This window comes from Watersipora subatra, chromosome 8 (genome assembly GCF_963576615.1).
Source record: "Watersipora subatra chromosome 8, tzWatSuba1.1, whole genome shotgun sequence".
Taxonomy (NCBI): Eukaryota; Metazoa; Bryozoa; class Gymnolaemata; order Cheilostomatida; family Watersiporidae; genus Watersipora; species Watersipora subatra.
Genome location: NC_088715.1, coordinates 37,491,752 through 37,511,242, shown reverse-complemented (window position 1 = coordinate 37,511,242; position 19,491 = coordinate 37,491,752). Strand labels below are relative to the sequence as shown.

Genomic DNA, 19,491 nt, shown 5'->3' with positions numbered 1-19,491 from the left:
CGGTTGCTCAGAGCTAACACCTCCCATCCAACTGTCATCTCTTCCATGCATAGCCTTCTCACTCCTCTACATCTAATCTATCTCTTGTTGTTTTTACTTTTCCTTTTTACCATACCTCTTTTTAAGCTACCTCTTTCCCAGGTTGCAAATCAGTGCTAGAAGACAGGCCTGGTTTGTTGTCTTTGCTGCCCACTGATATTCCATTATGTTGTGAGCATTGCCGGAGTTTTCTGGTTTGTTCTTAGAACCTGATTCAGAATGGGAAGTGAGAAAGGCACATGTTAGTTGTTTAGTTCCAATATTAATGTCTAAAGTAGTCGCAAATGTAGGGCATGTCGGCCTGGAATGCTCCAAGTTTACAGTTGGAATATCTCTGTGTCAATAGAGTTACCCGCTTAAGGTTTCCGAACCACTCAAGCTCTGTAAGCACTTTTTATTTGGTGACTTTGTCAGGTGTCATCCATCACTAGCTTCTCTATTCTACATCTTTATTCTACATCTATGTAGTAATTGGGACGCTAGCTTCTCTATTCTACATCTATGTAGTAATTGTGACGCTAGCTTCTCTATTCTACATCTATGTAGTAATTGTGATGCTAGCTTCTCTATTCTACATCTATGTAGTAATTGTGACGCTAGCTTCTCTATTCTACATCTATGTAGTAATTGTGATGCTAGCTTCTCTATTCTACATCTATGTAGTAATTGTGACGCTGGCTTCTCTATTCTACATCTATGTAGTAATTGTGACGCTGGCTTCTCTATTCTACATCTATGTAGTAATTGTGATGCTAGCTTCTCTATTCTACATCTATGTAGTAATTGTGATGCTGGCTTCTCTGTTCTACATCTATGTAGTAATTGTGATGCTAGCTTCTCTATTCTACATCTATGTAGTAATTGTGACGCTAGCTTCTCTATTCTACATCTATGTAGTAATTGTGACGCTGGCTTCTCTATTCTACATCTATGTAGTAATTGTGACGCTGGCTTCTCTATTCTACATCTATGTAGTAATTGTGATGCTAGCTTCTCTATTCTACATCTATGTAGTAATTGTGACGCTGGCTTTTCTATTCTACATCTATGTAGTAATTGTGACGCTAGCTTCTCTATTCTACATCTATGTAGTAATTGTGGCGCTAGCTTCTCTATTCTACATCTATGTAGTAATTGTGACGCAAGCTTCTCTATTCTACATCTATGTAGTAATTGTGGCGCTGGCTTCTCTATTCTACATCTATGTAGTAATTGTGACGCTAGCTTCTCTATTCTACATCTATGTAGTAATTGTGGCGCTAGCTTCTCTATTCTACATCTATGTAGTAATTGTGGCGCTAGCTTCTCTATTCTACATCTATGTAGTAATTGTGACGCTAGCTTCTCTATTCTACATCTATGTAGTAATTGTGACGCTAGCTTCTCTATTCTACATCTATGTAGTAATTGTGACGCTAGCTTCTCTATTCTACATCTATGTAGTAATTGTGACGCTAGCTTCTCTGTTTTACATCTATGTAGTAATTGTAACCTAGCTTCTTGCTGTGGTTAGTGTTTGGGGTGGGTTTCACCTTGGTTGGTGCATAAAGACAACAACAACCGAGTCAGGTAGGCCTCATTAGCAGTACATGAGAGTATGCCTGTCACTGCATCATTAAAATCCATGGCTCGAAATACTGAACAAAAATGAAGGCTATAATAATTATACGTTTGTTGAATAAGAAATGCGTTTGGTGGCTAAGATGACTTCATTATATTTATCTACAGCTCACTCTCAAGAATATTTGCAATGTCAATCGCATATCGTTTGTTGCATCTAGGAATAGCTTCAAGCACAGATATGTGGTTATTGCTTCTCCACGCGCGAAGATATGTATTTTATTAGATACGCTTCTTCTGATTGGCTGCACATAATGATGTTTCAAGCCACTGATGTTGCGCAAGCGGCATTGTGCCTGTTGACTAGACAGGCTAAGTCTGTATGCCAATGGTTTAGTAATAAACTGATAAATTATGCTAATATGCTGTATATTGGCCAGTGCCATTCACTCAAGACAATTTGAAAGTTTTTTTATTTATGTTTGCTAAATATGAATTATTATTATTATTATTGTTATTATTATTATTGCTATTATTATTATTATCATTATCATTGCTATTATTATTGCTATTATTGTTATTGCTATTATTATTGCTATTATTGTTATTGCTATTATTATTGCTATTATTGTTATTGCTATGGTGAGATTGTTAATCAAGTTTAAAGATAAACTTGCACAGAATTCTAGTAGGTTTTACCAAAAATTATCGGTATTTCTCTATCGTTTGTGATGTTTGAGGTAAGCTGATTGCCAGAATGTTTCTAGATTAAAATCGGTAAAGTTTGATCACGGATGACGACACTCAGAAGCCAAATATGTGTAAAATGATGTCACTAGCTATCATTGTGGTAGTTAATATCGACTATTACAGCATTACACGTCTTTATTTTGTCGGTCTCTTTGCAATTATAGTCATCATAATCACACTTTCGATTGGTCTGAGCATTTTAATCTCGATCATGTTTTGTCGATTTTAGTTTTGAAACATCCTGGCCATCAGATTACCTCAAACATCAAAAACAACCACAAATAATAAAAAATACTGATACGTTCTTATAAAATTTACTAAAATTCCATATAAGTTCATCTTTAAGAGGACAGAAGGTGCTAACAGAACCCGACCTGTGTCAGACCTGCTGCCTCCTGCTGCCTCCCGCTGCCTCCCGCTGCCTCCTGCCTTAGTCAGCATATTGGTATCCCTCCCTTTGTGTTAATAGCACTCAGAAATTTAAGTTTATATTTTAAATTGTTAAAAGCTGGGCTTGCCAATTTATACCAGCCACAGAGTAAAAAGTTCTTGATAGGTCATTTGACACTGTTAATTATGCATCTCTGCGTTTGTACAGTAACTCCTATCCACACCATTCTATGGGAGCTTTCACCATATTACAATTTACTCAATGAACAACTATGCTAAGCCGTTGGGAAGACAACTCTATATTCAGCAGACTAATGGTGTAGGATTAGAGTATACAGCTTGGCAGCGAGTGCTCATAAATTATATGATCACCGTTAGTGTAATATTATCATTTAATCCTTAGTTCCTTAAAGAGTAAGAGAATATTCATAGGGGATAAGTATTAGAGTGACAAACTAAAAATAAAGTAGTAATTTTCAGGTGTCATAAATATGTGACAGTGTTTGCAGGTGTCACAGTTAGTTTATAATGAATGTCAATAATGGAAGTCCGTCTGACTGGTAGTTTTAAGAAGAGAAGTATTAAACTCTGGATAAGAAGTGTCATGGTTAAATGTCAAATGATATCGATAGAAATGACGAAACTGTACGCCTCAAACTTTTATGTGGGTTTTGATATTGTTGGCATGAGATATCCATCAGAGTACTTGGCTGAATCAGTCCTCACAATCACTCCACACGCTTCTACTCTGGGTACAGCATAATCTCCCTTCTCTACGCATCCTTCTCTCTCCTCACTTCTCTGCTTTTCAGCAACTGTCTCTTGTACGCTGTATCCTCTTTCATACGTATTCACCATCTCATAAGTGTTATCAGCATATTCCTCATCTGTAATGTTTATTAACTCTGCACTACTCTATTATTATCTCTATTACTATTTCCAGTCGTCGTAGTGAATGTTTGGCATGGTTAATTTTTTATTTGTAAAAATAATAACTTTGTCATGTTCCGCTCCATCAAAATTAACTTTCGGGTTCTCCTTTGTCCATCATTTATTCAAATTTTAGCCAATTTATATATATAGATTATTGATTATATATATAAAAATCCTATAGTTTGTCATCTATTTTTCGGTCCAGGTATAGCGATTAAGATCTAGGAATGGAAATCCGTGTTGTAATGGTTTAGAACTCATGAAGACTGCAACCGCAAGTTTGTAAATACGCGCACTGAACCACTAGACTAAGCAGCTCCTATGATTTCCTTTGCTCTTACCACGATATCACAAATGTATATCACTGGCAGTCAAATGTAAGTTTGCATAATTGTCTTTCACTTTTCTATTTTCACTTTTTCACAATTTTTTATTATTTTCCAATATAAATAAAAATAAATAATTACACTAAATACACTAAGTAATACAATTTTTGACTGTATTAGAAAGAACAAGAGCCGGATCACTAATATTAGCTATCATCATTTTCACAGCTCGGTTCATTGACATGATGTACAGGGATTGTATTTTGGTCTGTGCTATTCTTCTAGTTCGTGTCTACTGCCTTACCAAATCCATGACTCACCTGGGCATGAGTAGTCGGTCAGTTTGTTTTCTCCTATCGAGGTTGCCGATTCATACCTTGTGCTGACGACCGTTTCGTGTGGACTCATCTTTCTGTAGAGTGTTTGCTTTGACGGAGGTTTGTTACTTTCTAGTTGGCTTCTGTTTTTGTCTGAAATTAAAATATCACTGCCTATCAGTTTCAGCTGTCTATTATAAAACACTGATATTTTAACATGTATATATGAAACAATTTGTTTGCTAATTTATATGTTTGACTGAGGTAGCATTTAAGGTTAATAGTAATGACTGTGATGTAATGACTCAAGCGCATACATGACTCACCCTGAACAATAAGACTTAAACGCATACATAACTCACCTCGAACAGTAAGACTTAAACGCATTCATAACTCACCCCGAACAGTAAGACTTAAACACATACATGACTCACCCCGAACAGTAAGACTTAAACGCATACATGACTCACCCCGAACAGTAAGACTTAAACGCATACATGACTGACCCCGAACAATAAGACTTAAACGCATACATGACTCACCCCGAACAATAAGACTTAAACGCATACATGACTCACCCCGAACAGTAAGACTTAAACGCATACATGACTCACCCCGAACAGTAAGACTTAAACACATACATGACTCACCCCGAACAGTAAAACTTAAACGCATACATGACTCACCCCGAACAGTAAGACTTAAACGCATGCATGACTCACCCGAACAGTAAGACTTAAACGCATACATGACTCACCCCGAACAATAAGACTTAAATGCATACATGACTCACCCCGAACAGTAAGACTTACATGTGCATGACTCACCTCGAACAGTACGAAAGTAGATGATAACTCCAATGAGAGCCAAGACTACTAAAAACAGTAGCACAGAAACAACAATGAGTGCTGTCAGATATTTCCCATCATTCTCGGACATGTTTTCTTCTGGCTCAACTGGTTCGTCATGTGTAACTGGAAGTTTCTTTGGTGGAATCCCATCAGGAGAGTCATTTGATTTTGTTTGAGTCTGTGTGCTGCCGGAGGCATCTATCGCATAACTATTTGTTGTTGTAAGACTCAAAGTAGTCCTTGACTCATTGCGGCAGCCCCAGTATACACCGACATGAGTAAACCTCTGTAGTGGTAAAATTACAGGTATTGTTAGTCATTTCTCCCACAATTTATAAGTTTTGGCAGTTTTGTAGTTTCTTCTTTTATGTTAAAGTGACATATAGGAGCTATACTAGCAGTGGTTTGAGAAGAATGGTGTAGAACTGATGGCCCAAAGTCCTAGTGTATATAGTAACATATCAATGGGTGGTGTAATTTGTGCTGAAAGTGATGGTACCAGATATTGCGCTCGTTGAGTTGGTGAATACAGTTAGACATTGACTCTTGCTCATCATAAGTTACTGTTATTGTCGCGTTCTATTTTAACTTACGGTGTTAAATGTGAGCGAGTATTTATATCAACATTTGAAGTCATTTCCGAGATGTGACGGTGATAGGTCAAAATGTCAACACCCAACAGACTTAATGTCGACATCTCAGAAGTCGAAGGTGATAATGTCAACACATACATTGTATCGTACTAAATATCGAAAGATAAAATGACTATATCCAAAGACTTTCATACTTCTCTCGAGGTAAAATCCATCAATATAGATTTTGTCTTTATGTTGTATTATTCATTTAATTTCAATTGCCTCGACTAACGGCACAAGCTTTTTTGGTGTCGACGTAATGACCATCAACATTTAGTCTGCACACATATCTGACATTTAAAGTTCCTTGAAATTTGTAGTTTTAAAAGTCCATGTATATGTATGCAGCTCTTTTTCACATAGTTTGGTTTTATTCTGCTTGGATAGTAATGTATGAGAACATCGCTTTCTACCTTCCTTTAGAGTCTTAAAATCAAGGTTCACAAGCGCAAGTCGCAAAGGTGGAAAATATTTTTCTTTTAATAATAGACAAACTTGAGCAAAAGCTTTCTGATCAAATCACAAAAACATCTCCATCTAGTGGTAATCACCATCTAGTAGTAATCACCATCTATTAGTAGTCCCTATCTAGTATTAATCACCATCTAGTAGTAATCACCATCTAGTAGTAATCACCATCTAGTAGTAGTCACCATCTAGTAGTAATCACCATCTAGTAGTAATCACCATCTAGTAGTAATCACCATCTAGTAGTAATCACCATCTAGTAGTAATCACTATCTAGTAGAAATCGCCATCTAGTAGTAATCACCATCTAGTAGTAATCACTATCTATTAGTAATCACCATCCAGTCGAATCGCATAGAAGAAAGTGAGTGAAGAAAATATAAGGTAAAGTAGGTAAAATTATTCTCCTCTATTCACTCTCTCCGCTATCACCAAAGCTACAACTTTAACGTCTTTGACGTGGCAAAGTTATGGTTGAAAACCTCTTTTTATTGATTATGAAGTTTTATATTTATTTTAGATATAATCCTAAATAAATCATTTAATTTTTTAAGTTTCATGAATTTACTTGAAATATTTTTCAGTAATATCGTTAGATCTGCGACAAATTAAACAAAATACAATTTATCCTTGTAAGAATGCTTGCTGCAATATGCCAGTTTTAACTGTACCATTCTACAGATATAACAGCATCATATACCCTAGGACACTTAAGTATTCGCGGCATCTAACTTTCGCGTTTTCGCGGAGTCATCATCACGCGAAAAATTCATGCTCGAAACTAAACTATCATAACGAACTAGCGAAAATTCGAAATTAAATAGCTATGTTCTACACAGGCCTGTATACACTGGTTGCAAGTTGGGGGGCTAATGTTAGACGACTAGTTATGAACATCTGGGGTGTGGAGAAGGAGGGGGGGGGGGTGCTGTAAGCTCCCAACAGGTTTCTCTTATGTAGGGCCTCAGCCGGGCCTCTCACGTGAAGTTTTAAAAAATTTTATTGGCAAGTATCAACATTTTTCTATTTTTTGAGATTTGCTTTGTTTTAGCTGATGTGACTGACAAAACGTTTTAAAATTAAAACAGGCAAAACTTGTATGCAGTTAAAAAGCTCAGAAAGAAGACATCTTTTTCTTTTAAGCGTTTTAACAAAGATCATTTTTGCCGATTTTATTTCAAGTTCATTAAGTAGGATATGGGCAAGCAGATGTTTGCTAAAACTTGATATTTTGCAAACCTTTATAAAAGTCGTTAACAAGAATATTTTGCCGCTGATGAAGATAATAATGACGCCTAAGAACTACTAAAAGTTGATGTTTGTATCTATGGCTTCGAATAAAGTGATATTCTACAGCGATAAAAACCTTTCTATAGCCGATGGACTATGAAATTCCTAAAAAGTTGGGGCGTCTTAGCCGGCCAGCTGTCCAAGGGAATACGGCCCTGTAGTTCATTGATATCCACAACAAAATCGTTATATTAGAAATGCAGATAATTTTGTGTGTGATTGAGCTCATTGGGAAATTTCTAGTAAATTCGTTAATACACCGAATGAGCAGCATGGCAAAGCAAATTAAGATAACAAGTTTTTTTTGGAAAAGCCAAGACAAACGAAGAAGATGATGATATCAGTTTAGTCACCGAATTTGTAACTGATGAGGATGAAAGTCTGGTAGGTGAAGTCATACAATTAAATAATACTTATTGTAGTGATGAATTTTACTGCCAACCAAAAACGATAACAACCCTCACCAGGTCCAACCATGTTATACAGTTCTGGTTGTGATGTTGGTTGCTATCTATTTTCTTTTTTATGAGACATGTACTGTATTTGATTTTTTTTAAATTTGAAATATTGTGAACTCAAAACGTGCCATGGCCATCGCTTGCTATAAATACTTGAGATCTAATATTGGTACCATATCGGTCACGACGGAAAGGACCGAGACGTCATTGATAGTCCAAGAAACAAATGGCAGCAAGCGATCACGTTGAATTATCGATTTCTGCCATACATTTATACCTGCGGGTTACAAATACAAACTAGTCGCAAATATAAAAACTTTTTTTACTAGAGGACCGGACCTGAGGAATCTAATTTGTTTGTTCCACTGTATTTATTTTCGCATCACTATATTTTCGCACTCATCAGAGCTGCGAAATTAAGTTGCAGCGAAATTTTACTCTGTGTGCTACTCACGAAACTAAATACTAACGAAATATAAGTGTCCTAGGGTATACTGTCTTTCCACGTTTCGAATTGGTTAGGAATTGCTTTCACTCCACATCATTAGGACGGTAAAATCTCAAGGCTGGCTACACCATTTCGCTTCGCTGAATTTTGTGTTTAGGTTTTTGCTGTTAGAGTGTTATTCAACTTCATAGAAACACTCACTGCCGATACATACGAATCGATAATACTCGGCTAACCTCTCACCAGAGGATGTAAAAAGATGCCTTGTGATCAATTGCGATCAGGCATCCTGGCTTGGTTAGTGCAATTATTTGACTACGCATAAATTGAAAAGTGGCTGTTACCAGAAAGCGAGGCTACTTTAACAAATTTTGTGTTTAGGAATACAGCGCGACTTTTGGAAAGATCTATGGTTCAACTCCGAATCATTGAACCCGAAGGCTGTGACGTGGCTCAACTCCGAATCATTGAACCCGTAGGCTGTGACGTGGCTCAACTCCGAATCATTGAACCCGTAGGCTGCGACGTGGCTCAACTCCGAATCATTGAACCCGTAGGCTGCGACATCATTGGCCACGTGTAACTAGGATTCCATTCAAAGCGTGGAAACAATTAATTACTAGTTCAGAAATGTTTATAGACGTGATTGTACCTGATCCCCCAGGAGACAAGTGAGCTCTCCAAAGTCATAAGTGGTGAGTGACACTCCCTTGCAGTCACCTAGACACCTGTTGAGAGAGTCGGTCAGCCTTCGCAGCTCTAAGTTTTCTGTTTCTTCTGAAAACAATTGATTTCAGTTAGAATGAGATTTTTTGTAAGTTTTTCTAAGAAGTAGTTGCTTGTAAAATGATCATACTCACCAAGAGGTTTTGAGCAAGGGTTTTGCAAAAAACTGTGGATAACAGATTTTTTTCTTCCATCTTGGCAGGTCTCTGAGTTTTTGGCTACGGTTGCACTTGATTGGAGCGAAGTAAGAGAAATGTCATCCGATGCCTTGCAGTACACATCAAACTGAAGGAAAAACATGTCATCATTGTAGTTTCTAACAGAGAAGTCATGCAATTTATTGAATATCGACAGGATTGTAATTCTGTTTGTAATCTTGAGAATAGACAAACCAATATGAACCTGTAGTTTGAAATGGTTGAGGTTCTGATCGTGGACATAAACGCATAAACATGAGCGAAGAAGTAACTCAGAAATGTTAGTAACCTGCTCGAAAATCACTAACGGGCGTACGCTGCACGACTCAACGGTAAGATGGCTTCCTTCAGTGTGGGTATTAAAAATAGTGTGTGTGGAGAGTGCTAGGTTATTTATTTTACGCTCTATTACATGGCTAGGCAAAGTGCGTCTCTAGAGCCGCATGTGGCTCTTTGCAAATTTTGTTGCGGCTCTTTCCACTTAGTGAAAATTCAAATTCTTTTGTCGTATATATAAATATCGTTATAATATACTGCACAAAATTGCATGCATTGTGACATATTCGGCTTATTTAAAAGTGCACTATTACTGCATTATATATAGCCGACACATGCATCATGAGTCATAATTCATGACATCATGCGCATGTAGCTTTTCCGATGTAATAATGTCCATTGCTGACCTAATGATGACAAAATTAGAATGCTCGAGAAATGTTCATCAGGAAGTCATTTCATCATGACCTCATAACGCTGGCTTATATAAGATGCTGTGTCTTAGTTGAACATGTCACTTTCATTTAAGCCAATTTAATGCAATAGGGGCAATTAATGCAGTTCTAATGCAGTTGGGGTAGCAATGGCATCTTCAACAAAGCAAACCATTACCAGAGTTACAATGGGAGCCTCGCAAAGTAATCAAAATGGAAATGAGTCTACAAAAGAACTCCAAGATGAGTGGACCCTGAAATATGTGTTCATCTTTAGGCATAGCAAACCGCAATGTCTATTGTGCCAGGAAACGATCTCCGCTAACAAGAAGACGAACATCAAACAACATCATGAGACGTAGCACAGAGAGTTTACTACTACATTTCTACTGGAATCTGTAGCTAGACATCAAAAGCTAGATAAACTTCAAAAATCACTAACTTCTTTAGAAACTATGCTAGTTTCCTTTACAGCTGCTGATAGATGTGCTACCGAAGCTTCTCTAGGAGTGTCAAAGATTTTAGCAAACGCAACGCTTCCCTATTCTCATGCTGAGATTGTAAAAGATTGCATAGTTGAGGCCATGGAAACACTTTTTCTAGATAAGCGTGATGTGATTGGTAAAGTCAAGGCAATACCACTTTCTAGGAAAACTGCTACTGGTAGAATAGAAAGCATTAATGATCATCTCAGAATGACTTTGCTAACCCATATAGACCAGGCGGATTACTTTTCAATTGCTATTGATGAATCTACTGATAAAATGGATGTAGCTCAATTAGCAGTTTTTGTAAGGCATGTAGGCTACTGTGTGTACAATAACAACTGGTAATCATTTTTACCATGCATTTGCAAGCTGAAGTCATGCAAGTGCATTTTAAAAGATAGTAGAGAGAGAACACAACTCCAAGTAAAAATGTTGCACCCCATATTTTATATTTGTTTCAAAGTGACTAACTCACACATTTATACTACTTGCTTCTTTATAAAGCATCAGCATGTTTCTTTATAAATCAAAGTATTATGCTTTAGTCCTATACCCTGTGTTGGCGATTCTTTGACGGTGAAGAAATGAAGGAGGAGCTTCTTACTTTGGCTGGATTAGAAGGAAAAGCCACCGGCCAAGCTATCAATGATGCCCTCATTAAAGGACTCGATAATATGAAGATACTTCTCCACAAATGAGTATCTTTAACAACAGATGGCGCACCAGCCATGGTAGGAAGAGAGCCAGATGTCCTAGCTAGATTGAAAAAGGATATACCAATCAATGCTAGCATTCCATTGCATCATCCACCAAACTGCTTTATGCGAAAAACTAAACGATCACATTCAGCAACTAATGTGTGAGGCTATGAAGACGATCAACTTCCTCAGAAGTCAATCAGCTCCCAGACACAGAAACTTAAGGAAGTTTTTCAAAGAAAACGATGCCACTTGTGAAGATTTACTAACATACAATAACATTAGATGGCTAAGTAAGGGAAATGCTTTGTCGAGGTTGGGAAGTATTCATCAGGAGCTAACCTCATTTTTAAATACATGCACAAGCCTGAATGCAAAACAGTTTCAAGAGATAATGAGTTCTTCTAAAGATATTAATGACCTCGCCTTTCCTTGTTGACATTTGTGGCCATTTGAATGATCTGAATCTCAAGCTTCAAGATAGAACAAGACTATCATTAATACTCTACTAGCTGTTCAAGCTTTCTGTCATCAGTTGGAGTTGTTTCTGGTGAATGTGCAAGGTGATATGCTTCACTTTCCTACTCTAAAAGCATTTTTAGATGAGGACTAGCTGTATCTTCCGGCGTTGCCCGGGTATTAAAAATCAGCTTATAAACATTGAGAAGTGATGAGATTTGCTTACCAATTGCTGGCAGGCAACTCTCCAGCAAGTGGCAGGCCATTGCCAAGTGGCCTGGCACATTGCCAATAGCAACTTCGACTAACTTAGTAAGCTTCAAATGCCGGTAGGCAATTACATTGCGTCAGCATTGTTGCCCAGCTAGGCTATTCTAAAAATAGCTATAGCCGGAATGCAGACAGACATATGACACACGGCTATACTTTAAGAAATATGTATATATAGATGTATATATAGATGAAAAAATGGCCTCTTGTACAGCTGATTACACTCACTTCATAAAGAAACTGCAACAAGAGTTTAATAATCGATTTAGTCAGTTTCAATCTTTGAAACACATACAACTTATAAAAGGACCTCAGAAGGCAAAGCCTAATGGAGAGTGAGTTACTCAATTGACATTGAAGAGTGTTAATGTGTCTCATCTCCGCAACTGGAGTTGTGTAACCTCAAAGGTATAGATATAGATGAATTTGGGGAGGGCTTCTACTTGAAAGCTTCAACAAAGACTGAATATCCACAGCTTGCTCAACTAGGAGGATGGTTTCCCACTGTGTTTGCTGCCACATACAAATGTGAATCAGCATTTACATACATGAATAATATCAAGAGCAAGTTGAGATCCATTTTGAATCAAGATCATCAGCTCCTAAAGTCTGGTTCACACTATATCGCCGTATTTCGGCGTTGATGCCACAATATTTCGGTGATAGTGGATGATAACCATGTTCACGCTATCACATTCCCATCCACGTTTGCATCAGGAAATACTCTGTGACGTAATGTTTTCATTTATCTTTTTTAATTTTTGCGAAGAAACCTCTTTGTTTTCCCGTGCTGGCATCAAAAACTAGTCTCGCAGCGACTATCATAAATGGATATGAATAAATCACGCTATCCACGACAGCGAGTTACCATCGTTAAAATAGTTCACATTTGAAAGGCAGTCGTGATGCTCGGAGAAGTATCGGGAAAGTTTAACAGTTTCCAACTTTCTCGACATGTCCGCGATGCTTCGTCAATGCCATCAGTTTACGATTCACATAATCGACAGTGAATGCCGAATAGAGAAACGCTGACAAAAGGCGATATAGTGTGAACCGGCCTTAAGAATAGCATGCTGCAGTAGAGAGCCAGACTAACAAGAGATAATGAGCAGCCATAAACAATTCCATGTATCTCACTAAACTTTAAGTTATGCAAAGCTCTTTAGGGCTTCAACATTATTCAATGTTATTTTAAAAATATTCTAGTAAATAATTTTTATTACAATACAACTACCAAACTTGTATTATTAGTATGAAATGTTATACTGTAATACACAAATGATGTGGCTCCCAAAAATCTTGCAACTTTAAAATTTGGCTCTTCAAGGAAAAACTTTGCTCACCCCTACTTTATTGTATGGAGCTGATACCTGGGCAGTGTACTAAACGCAAATGAAGACAACTATGCAGCAACATGAATGTCACCTTGAAAGATAAGGTCAAACAAGCCAAAATCCTAAGATGATCTTGCCTCCTATTCTCGGTTGACATCCTGATAGAAAAAAACCTATGATCGCTGGGACATGTGCACAGGAGGGGCACGTGAGCGATTTCTGAGACCACTATTATATTGACAACTGCACAAAAAAAATAATCGGGGCGGACCCAGGCTGAGATACGAAGATGTATCTAAGTGTAACATGAAGTTGAGGGAACTAGACACAAACAGATGAAAAAAGGTGGAAAACAGCTTCGTGAAGTCAGTGATCAAACCTAAATCATAAGTCCGTCATTGTTGAAATATCTACTGCGAGAGTGTGTGTGTTAAGAGACGAATTAGACTTCTTTGTACTCCTCGATGTGCTAGTCTAATCATTTAGTGTCTATACTAAGTGTCATCACTTGATGCTTACTTATCAGACTCTTCTATCCAAAATATGTTAAGAACGCTTACACATGCTCTTCTGCCACAAGCGGCCGTTGATGCCTGTCTCTGAAGCCCGGGTCCCATATGCGCCGCGAAGCACCGACGACAGCACCGCAGGCTATCAGCGGTGAAATGTGAACTTACTCGCCGGGTACCGCCAGTAGTTGCCGGCGCCAACGCAAGAGTTTGGCGCTGTTCAAATTTCGCGAAAAGCCGCAGAAAAAACCTTTCCTAAATGCACTGTACAGGTGAAAGTCAGCATTATCGAAACGGCATGTCGAGCAAACATGTTTATGCGGTTATTAGCGATGCAGCTATATGTAAATAGAAGTCGCCGAGCAAAGTGTCGCAAGCGTTTTGCTGCGCTATATTACCGCCGGGGGCTCGCAATCGACATGGAAACCAGGCTTTACCATTAACTTGGAATTACCCGTGAGTGCATATTTCAGCCATAAGCAATCAATATGGTGTGTGTTCTATTGTGTATGAGAAAACTATTGGACGAGTCCAATAACCACATTTTTTCACAATTGATCGAACATGTCTCTCATGCCGTAAGTGATCAGTTATCATAGCCTACCAACATTCAACATTTGTTAGGTTTTCCTATGGTGCTCCATCGAGGCATACCCAATGTCAATTAGGCCTCTGTTTCTTGATGCTAAAATAATCTCATGCACACCTACCATAGTTCTTCTACAATAGTGAGGGGTTTGCAATTGAATCACTCATCCAATTCCTCCAATGCCATACCTCCCGCCCTTCCCATTCCTCTTGCTCATGCCCCCTATGCCATACCCCCACCCTTCCCACACCTTCTACTCATGCCCCCTATGCCATACCTCTTACCCATCCCATACCTCCTACGCATGCCTCCTATGCCATACCTCCCACTCATCCCATGCCTCCCATGCATGCCCCCTATGCAGAGGGAGTTCAGAGGCACCTTCATGAAAACACTCACATTTTCCTTAGTAAGCATGAAAACAGTTATTGTGATAGCTACTAGAATATGAAAATTGTTCCTTTTTTTGCAATGGTATGCCAAGATACTTTGGTTTATGTCCTAACTTAAATGTTATTTTTTGGCTTCTATCTGAGGACTAAAATGGTTTGACTGACTCAAGACTTGTTAAATCTGCGTAACTTCCAATGTGTTAGCTATGGCACCTTCAATCTTAATTCTCTCAGCATTTCTTCCCTTCTGTTTTCTTCAGTGCAGCTATACAAAAGGTCTTCAGGACTCCAGTAGACCTCTTGACATCCTTCATCTTTATAGCAGTGGACCACGTCCACAGATACCAGCTGAAGTAGGCTGGTCGTTAGCGCTGAGTCTATAAAGAGCACACATCACCTATGATCATTAGGTCAACGAAATTCTAGTACAGCCATGACAAGAAAACATAACACTTGCAAATGCTTGGAATTATAGTTGGCTTAATCCGTTGCAAACGAACAGAGTAAAGCTTCAAATGTTCATATCGTGTGATCATATCTACGATAGATCCAGTGGGTGGTTTTATCCTAAATTAGGAGCATGGCTAATATGTTGCCTGGGTTAGATATGTCAATAGAACGGCTCAATTCCGACTCCATCTCCAGCTATGGAGGGCTGAAAGAAGGCACAAGACAAACAGAAAAGCCACATTTGTGATTCAAAGATGTTATAAAATATGACCTCAAAGACTTCAACATCAATACCGTCTCCTGGCCAACCCTCCGCAGAGACTGTCAATCCCGTCTCCTGGCCAACCCTTCCCAGAAACTTTCAATCATGTCTCTTGGCCAACCCTCCCTAGAGACTCAATCCCGTCTTTTGGCCAACTCTCTCCAGAGACTGTCAATCCCGTCTCCTGGCCAACCCTTCCTAGAGACTTTCAATCCCGTCTCTTGGCCAACCCTCCCCACAGACTGTCAATCCCGTTACCTAGCCAACTCTTCCCAGAGACTGTCAAGACTCTATGCTGGTCCTCTTCGTGATACCGAGGCCAACATGGATGGTTTGTGACAGAAGCGCTCAAGTCGTCATAGATGTGAATAAATATTGATATCGCGCATTGCCACTCGTGGCGACGCATACCATCACACGCACATACAGAGGTTGCTTTGTAATAGTCTACTACTCTACTTCCAGACCCTCTTTCTACACATACCTTGAATTGTAATTGTTGAGGTTTCAATGTTGATCAGCTCATATTAATAGGTGCGAATATAGCGAACGCAGTGCCGATCTACTTGAACCTCAAGATACTTGTTGAACTAATTTAACTGAGCAGATATTAGACTAGGTAGTCAAAATAACCAGTAGGTCTCACTTGAACCAGATAGTCCAGTTGAACTCGTAGGTCTCACTTGAACCAGATAGTCCAGTTGAACCAGTAGGTCTCACTTGAACCAGATAGCCCAGTTGAGCCGGTAGGTCTCACTTGAACCAGATAGTCCAGTTGAACCGGTAGGTCTCACTTGAACCAGATAGTCCAGTTGAACCAGTAGGTCTCACTTGAACCAGATAGTCCAGTTGAACCAGTAGGTCTCACTTGAACCAGATAGTCCAGTTGAACCAGTAGGTCTCACTTGAACCAGTAGGTTAAGATGATCTCGTGGTTGCTGTTGAACCAGTAGGTTTGGTTGAAGTGATAGGTGTAGCTGAACAGGATAGTCCAGTTGAACCAATTAAATAATTGGTTCAACTGGTTCTTGAGGTTCAAATAGACCCGCACTGCGCTCGCTATATTCGCACCTACTAATATGAGCTGATCAACCTGAGTTCTACACTTACTTTGTGGTGTGCAATCATCATAACCAGCCGGCAGCACCACCTCAACATCTATGTACCCAGTCACTGGCATTGGCAAACCGGTTGCTGTCAGTAGCGTTCCTCCTTGACAGTCAGCTCGCATGCTTGACACCCATATAATACTCTGATCGTCCTTTCCTCGCTCGCTTGTTATCCATTGCTGTCGCAAGTTGATTTCTCCTGAAGTGTATCGATAGTTATGCAAACAGTGTCACAATCATGTGTGCGCTCCAGTACTGCATGTATACTTTGAATATGTTAAAAGTGTGGTGAAACTGTAAATGATTCTCAAACATTTTTATGAATCAGTGAATCTGTAATAAAAAGCCCTAATGTATAATATAAAGAGCACTTAGCAGTTAGTTGATCACTACAAATTTATTTCAAACAGATATAGGTCAGCGCTCATAGGGTGATAACTTTATTACTAATAGTTTCATATTGCCATGCAATAATCATCAGATCATAGCTATATATATATATATAGCTATATAGTCATACCTCGACATACGAGTGCTCCACATACGAGAAATTGGAGATACGAGCAGGGTTTCAAGCAAGACCTTGTTTTGTGGTACGAGACAAATTTGATAGGTGACCCAGTATGCAAGCGAGGCCCTCTTTTGAGAGCAACATAGCTCGGTCTTTCTTTTTGTAGCAGTTTTAAAAAGACCAGCTAAAAGTGATAGCGCAAGTGCGACAAAAAGCAACAGACCAGAGTAAAATAATAAAAAATGAAGCGGAAAGCTAAGTGAAGTCTAGTTTCTTCTAGTTTAAAATGGAAACTTATTTTTGCGTTACGCAGCATCGCAATAGTGTAGCTCACCAAACGCGTTGCTGTCAACTCTCTCACACCGCCTTAGCCACTACTGTCAGTCTCTAAGGTAAGAACTCCATACAGCACTGTACATCGCAATGCTACATTTTATTGCAGACTATGATTACTAGATAGGTATTTATTATTACTTTGTGAATGTAGTGAATAAGATCATTTAAAAACATATTTTTCGTGGTAATATCCAGTTTTAGGTCTTTTTTCAAAGGATGTGATCAGATTGATTTGTATTTAGCTATTTTATATAGGAAATATTGCTTTTGGGTATGAGAAGATTGACATACAAGCTGAGTTCCAGAACGCGTTCTCTGTTGCTCGTATCGTATACCAAGAGCTCGTATGTTGAGGTATCTCTCTCTAGGTACCTCTGTGTCCTGGGAGAACAGAGGCAATCATAATCCTCCACCACTTCTATAGCCATGACTTTGCAGGCTTCAACAGTGGTTCTCTATTGCCTTTTGTTGGGTGTTTTTATTGAGACACCATCCCTAGCCCTCTAGTTCCTCCACCCTTTGTCCTGTTTTGTTTTTAGTTACAAACTTGCTAGCCATGGTTTTTGGAGAGTGGCTAATCAAGCTACTATACAGGGCAGTCATACCTCAACATGACATGATTGTCCTATATAGTAGCTTTCTTTGTAAAATATGGCATGCTACAACAAAACAGCAATTTTTTCTAGTTATCACCCTGAGAGGCTACCTAAGCAGCACTTTACAGCAATAGCAGTCTAGCACCTGCTAGACAGGCAGCACCTGCTGGCATTGACAGTCTAGCCAGCAGCACCTCATACATGTACATGTATGACTGCTGGCAATGACAGTCTAGGCAGGCAGTGCTTGACAGATTGACTGACCTTTTGCGGTGATCACCAGCAGCAGGATTTTTAGTAAACTCATTGTGGATGGCATGACTAGGTCTTGCTAGCCGTACTTGAATCCAACCCGCTGTTTTAACAGAAACAAGTTGGTATAAATATTTACATGTTGCTAGTCTTCCTACTACCAGTTCATTCAATAAATAAGTTGAGTGATGAACACCTAACCTTCTACCTTTAAACTCATCCCATGCCTCACTCCTCTCTTTCCTGCAGCTAACTTGTTGTGCCAAGGTCTCCTATCACCATTCTTAGCAAACCAAAACCTTTCCTCTTGTAAAAATGAACTTACACAAAATCTTTGTAGATTTTATCAGAAATTATCCGTATTTTTCTATCATTTCCGATTGATTTTCTTGTTTGAGGTGATCTGATTACCGGGATATTTCTAGATTGAAATCGATAGAATTTGATCGCGATTTGGAACCTCAGATCAGTTGAAAGTGTGATTGTGACGTCTATAGTTGCAAAGAGACAGACAGAATGGATAAGGGTAACAATGCAGCTTGAACACACTAGCCGATACCAACTATCGCAACAATAACAACTAGTCATGTCATTTCGCACTTTTTTTTCTTTGGAACGTTTTAATCGCGATAAATTTTTATCGATTTGACTCTAGAAAAATCCTGGCAATTAGATCAGCTCAAAGATCAAAAACAATGGCAAATGATAGAGTAATACGAATACTTTTTTATACAATCTACAAAGATTTTGTGAAAGTTCATCTTTAAGCAGAGGAGAGGCGATGAATTTTATTAAGCATGAATCTGGTCTGCAATGTCTAATAGAACAGTTGGAAGCACTAATCCTAGATCAGCAACCACAAGAGCTAAAGTGTCTTCACAAGTTAATGTTTGTGACCCGAGAGCCACTGTACTCACCTTCGATATATAATTAACACTTTTCTATCTCTTTCTTTCCTGTAGTTGTTTGTAAATGTTTTCTGGCCTGTGTGCAGCCGTGGCAGTTTCACCAGACCATTGGATGAAAGTAAAGTTATCCACGCGGAACATTGCTCTGTAGTAATCTCGCACTATTTGACATAAACAGGTTGCCATGGTGACTTGGCGGGAATTCTCCACTTAATGACAAACCCGCACGA

At 38.8% G+C, this 19,491-nt stretch overlaps 2 protein-coding genes across 6 annotated transcripts in view; one reads left to right on the top strand and one right to left on the bottom strand.

Annotated features, from left to right (window-relative positions):
• The window catches only part of LOC137402017 (ATP-dependent DNA helicase DDX11-like), a 136,425-nt gene that overhangs the window by 80,145 nt on the left and 36,789 nt on the right, over nt 1-19,491 (top strand). The gene's annotated exons all lie outside the window — the stretch shown is intronic.
• Nucleotides 2,824-19,385, bottom strand: LOC137402019 (uncharacterized). Of its 2 annotated transcripts, none has more exons than XM_068088488.1 (9): nt 19,271-19,385; nt 18,366-18,456; nt 16,660-16,857; nt 15,051-15,214; nt 9,326-9,476; nt 9,118-9,242; nt 5,143-5,452; nt 4,319-4,468; nt 2,824-3,626 (listed from the first exon to the last, which is right to left on the bottom strand). In XM_068088488.1, exons 2-9 carry the CDS (start codon nt 18,418-18,420, stop codon nt 3,400-3,402), a joined length of 1,380 nt encoding a protein of 459 aa, XP_067944589.1. In that variant the 5' UTR covers nt 18,421-18,456; nt 19,271-19,385; the 3' UTR covers nt 2,824-3,399. The 2 variants fall into 2 exon arrangements, with proteins under 2 accessions (XP_067944589.1, XP_067944590.1); XM_068088489.1 differs by lacking the exon at nt 19,271-19,385 and adding an exon at nt 18,555-18,614.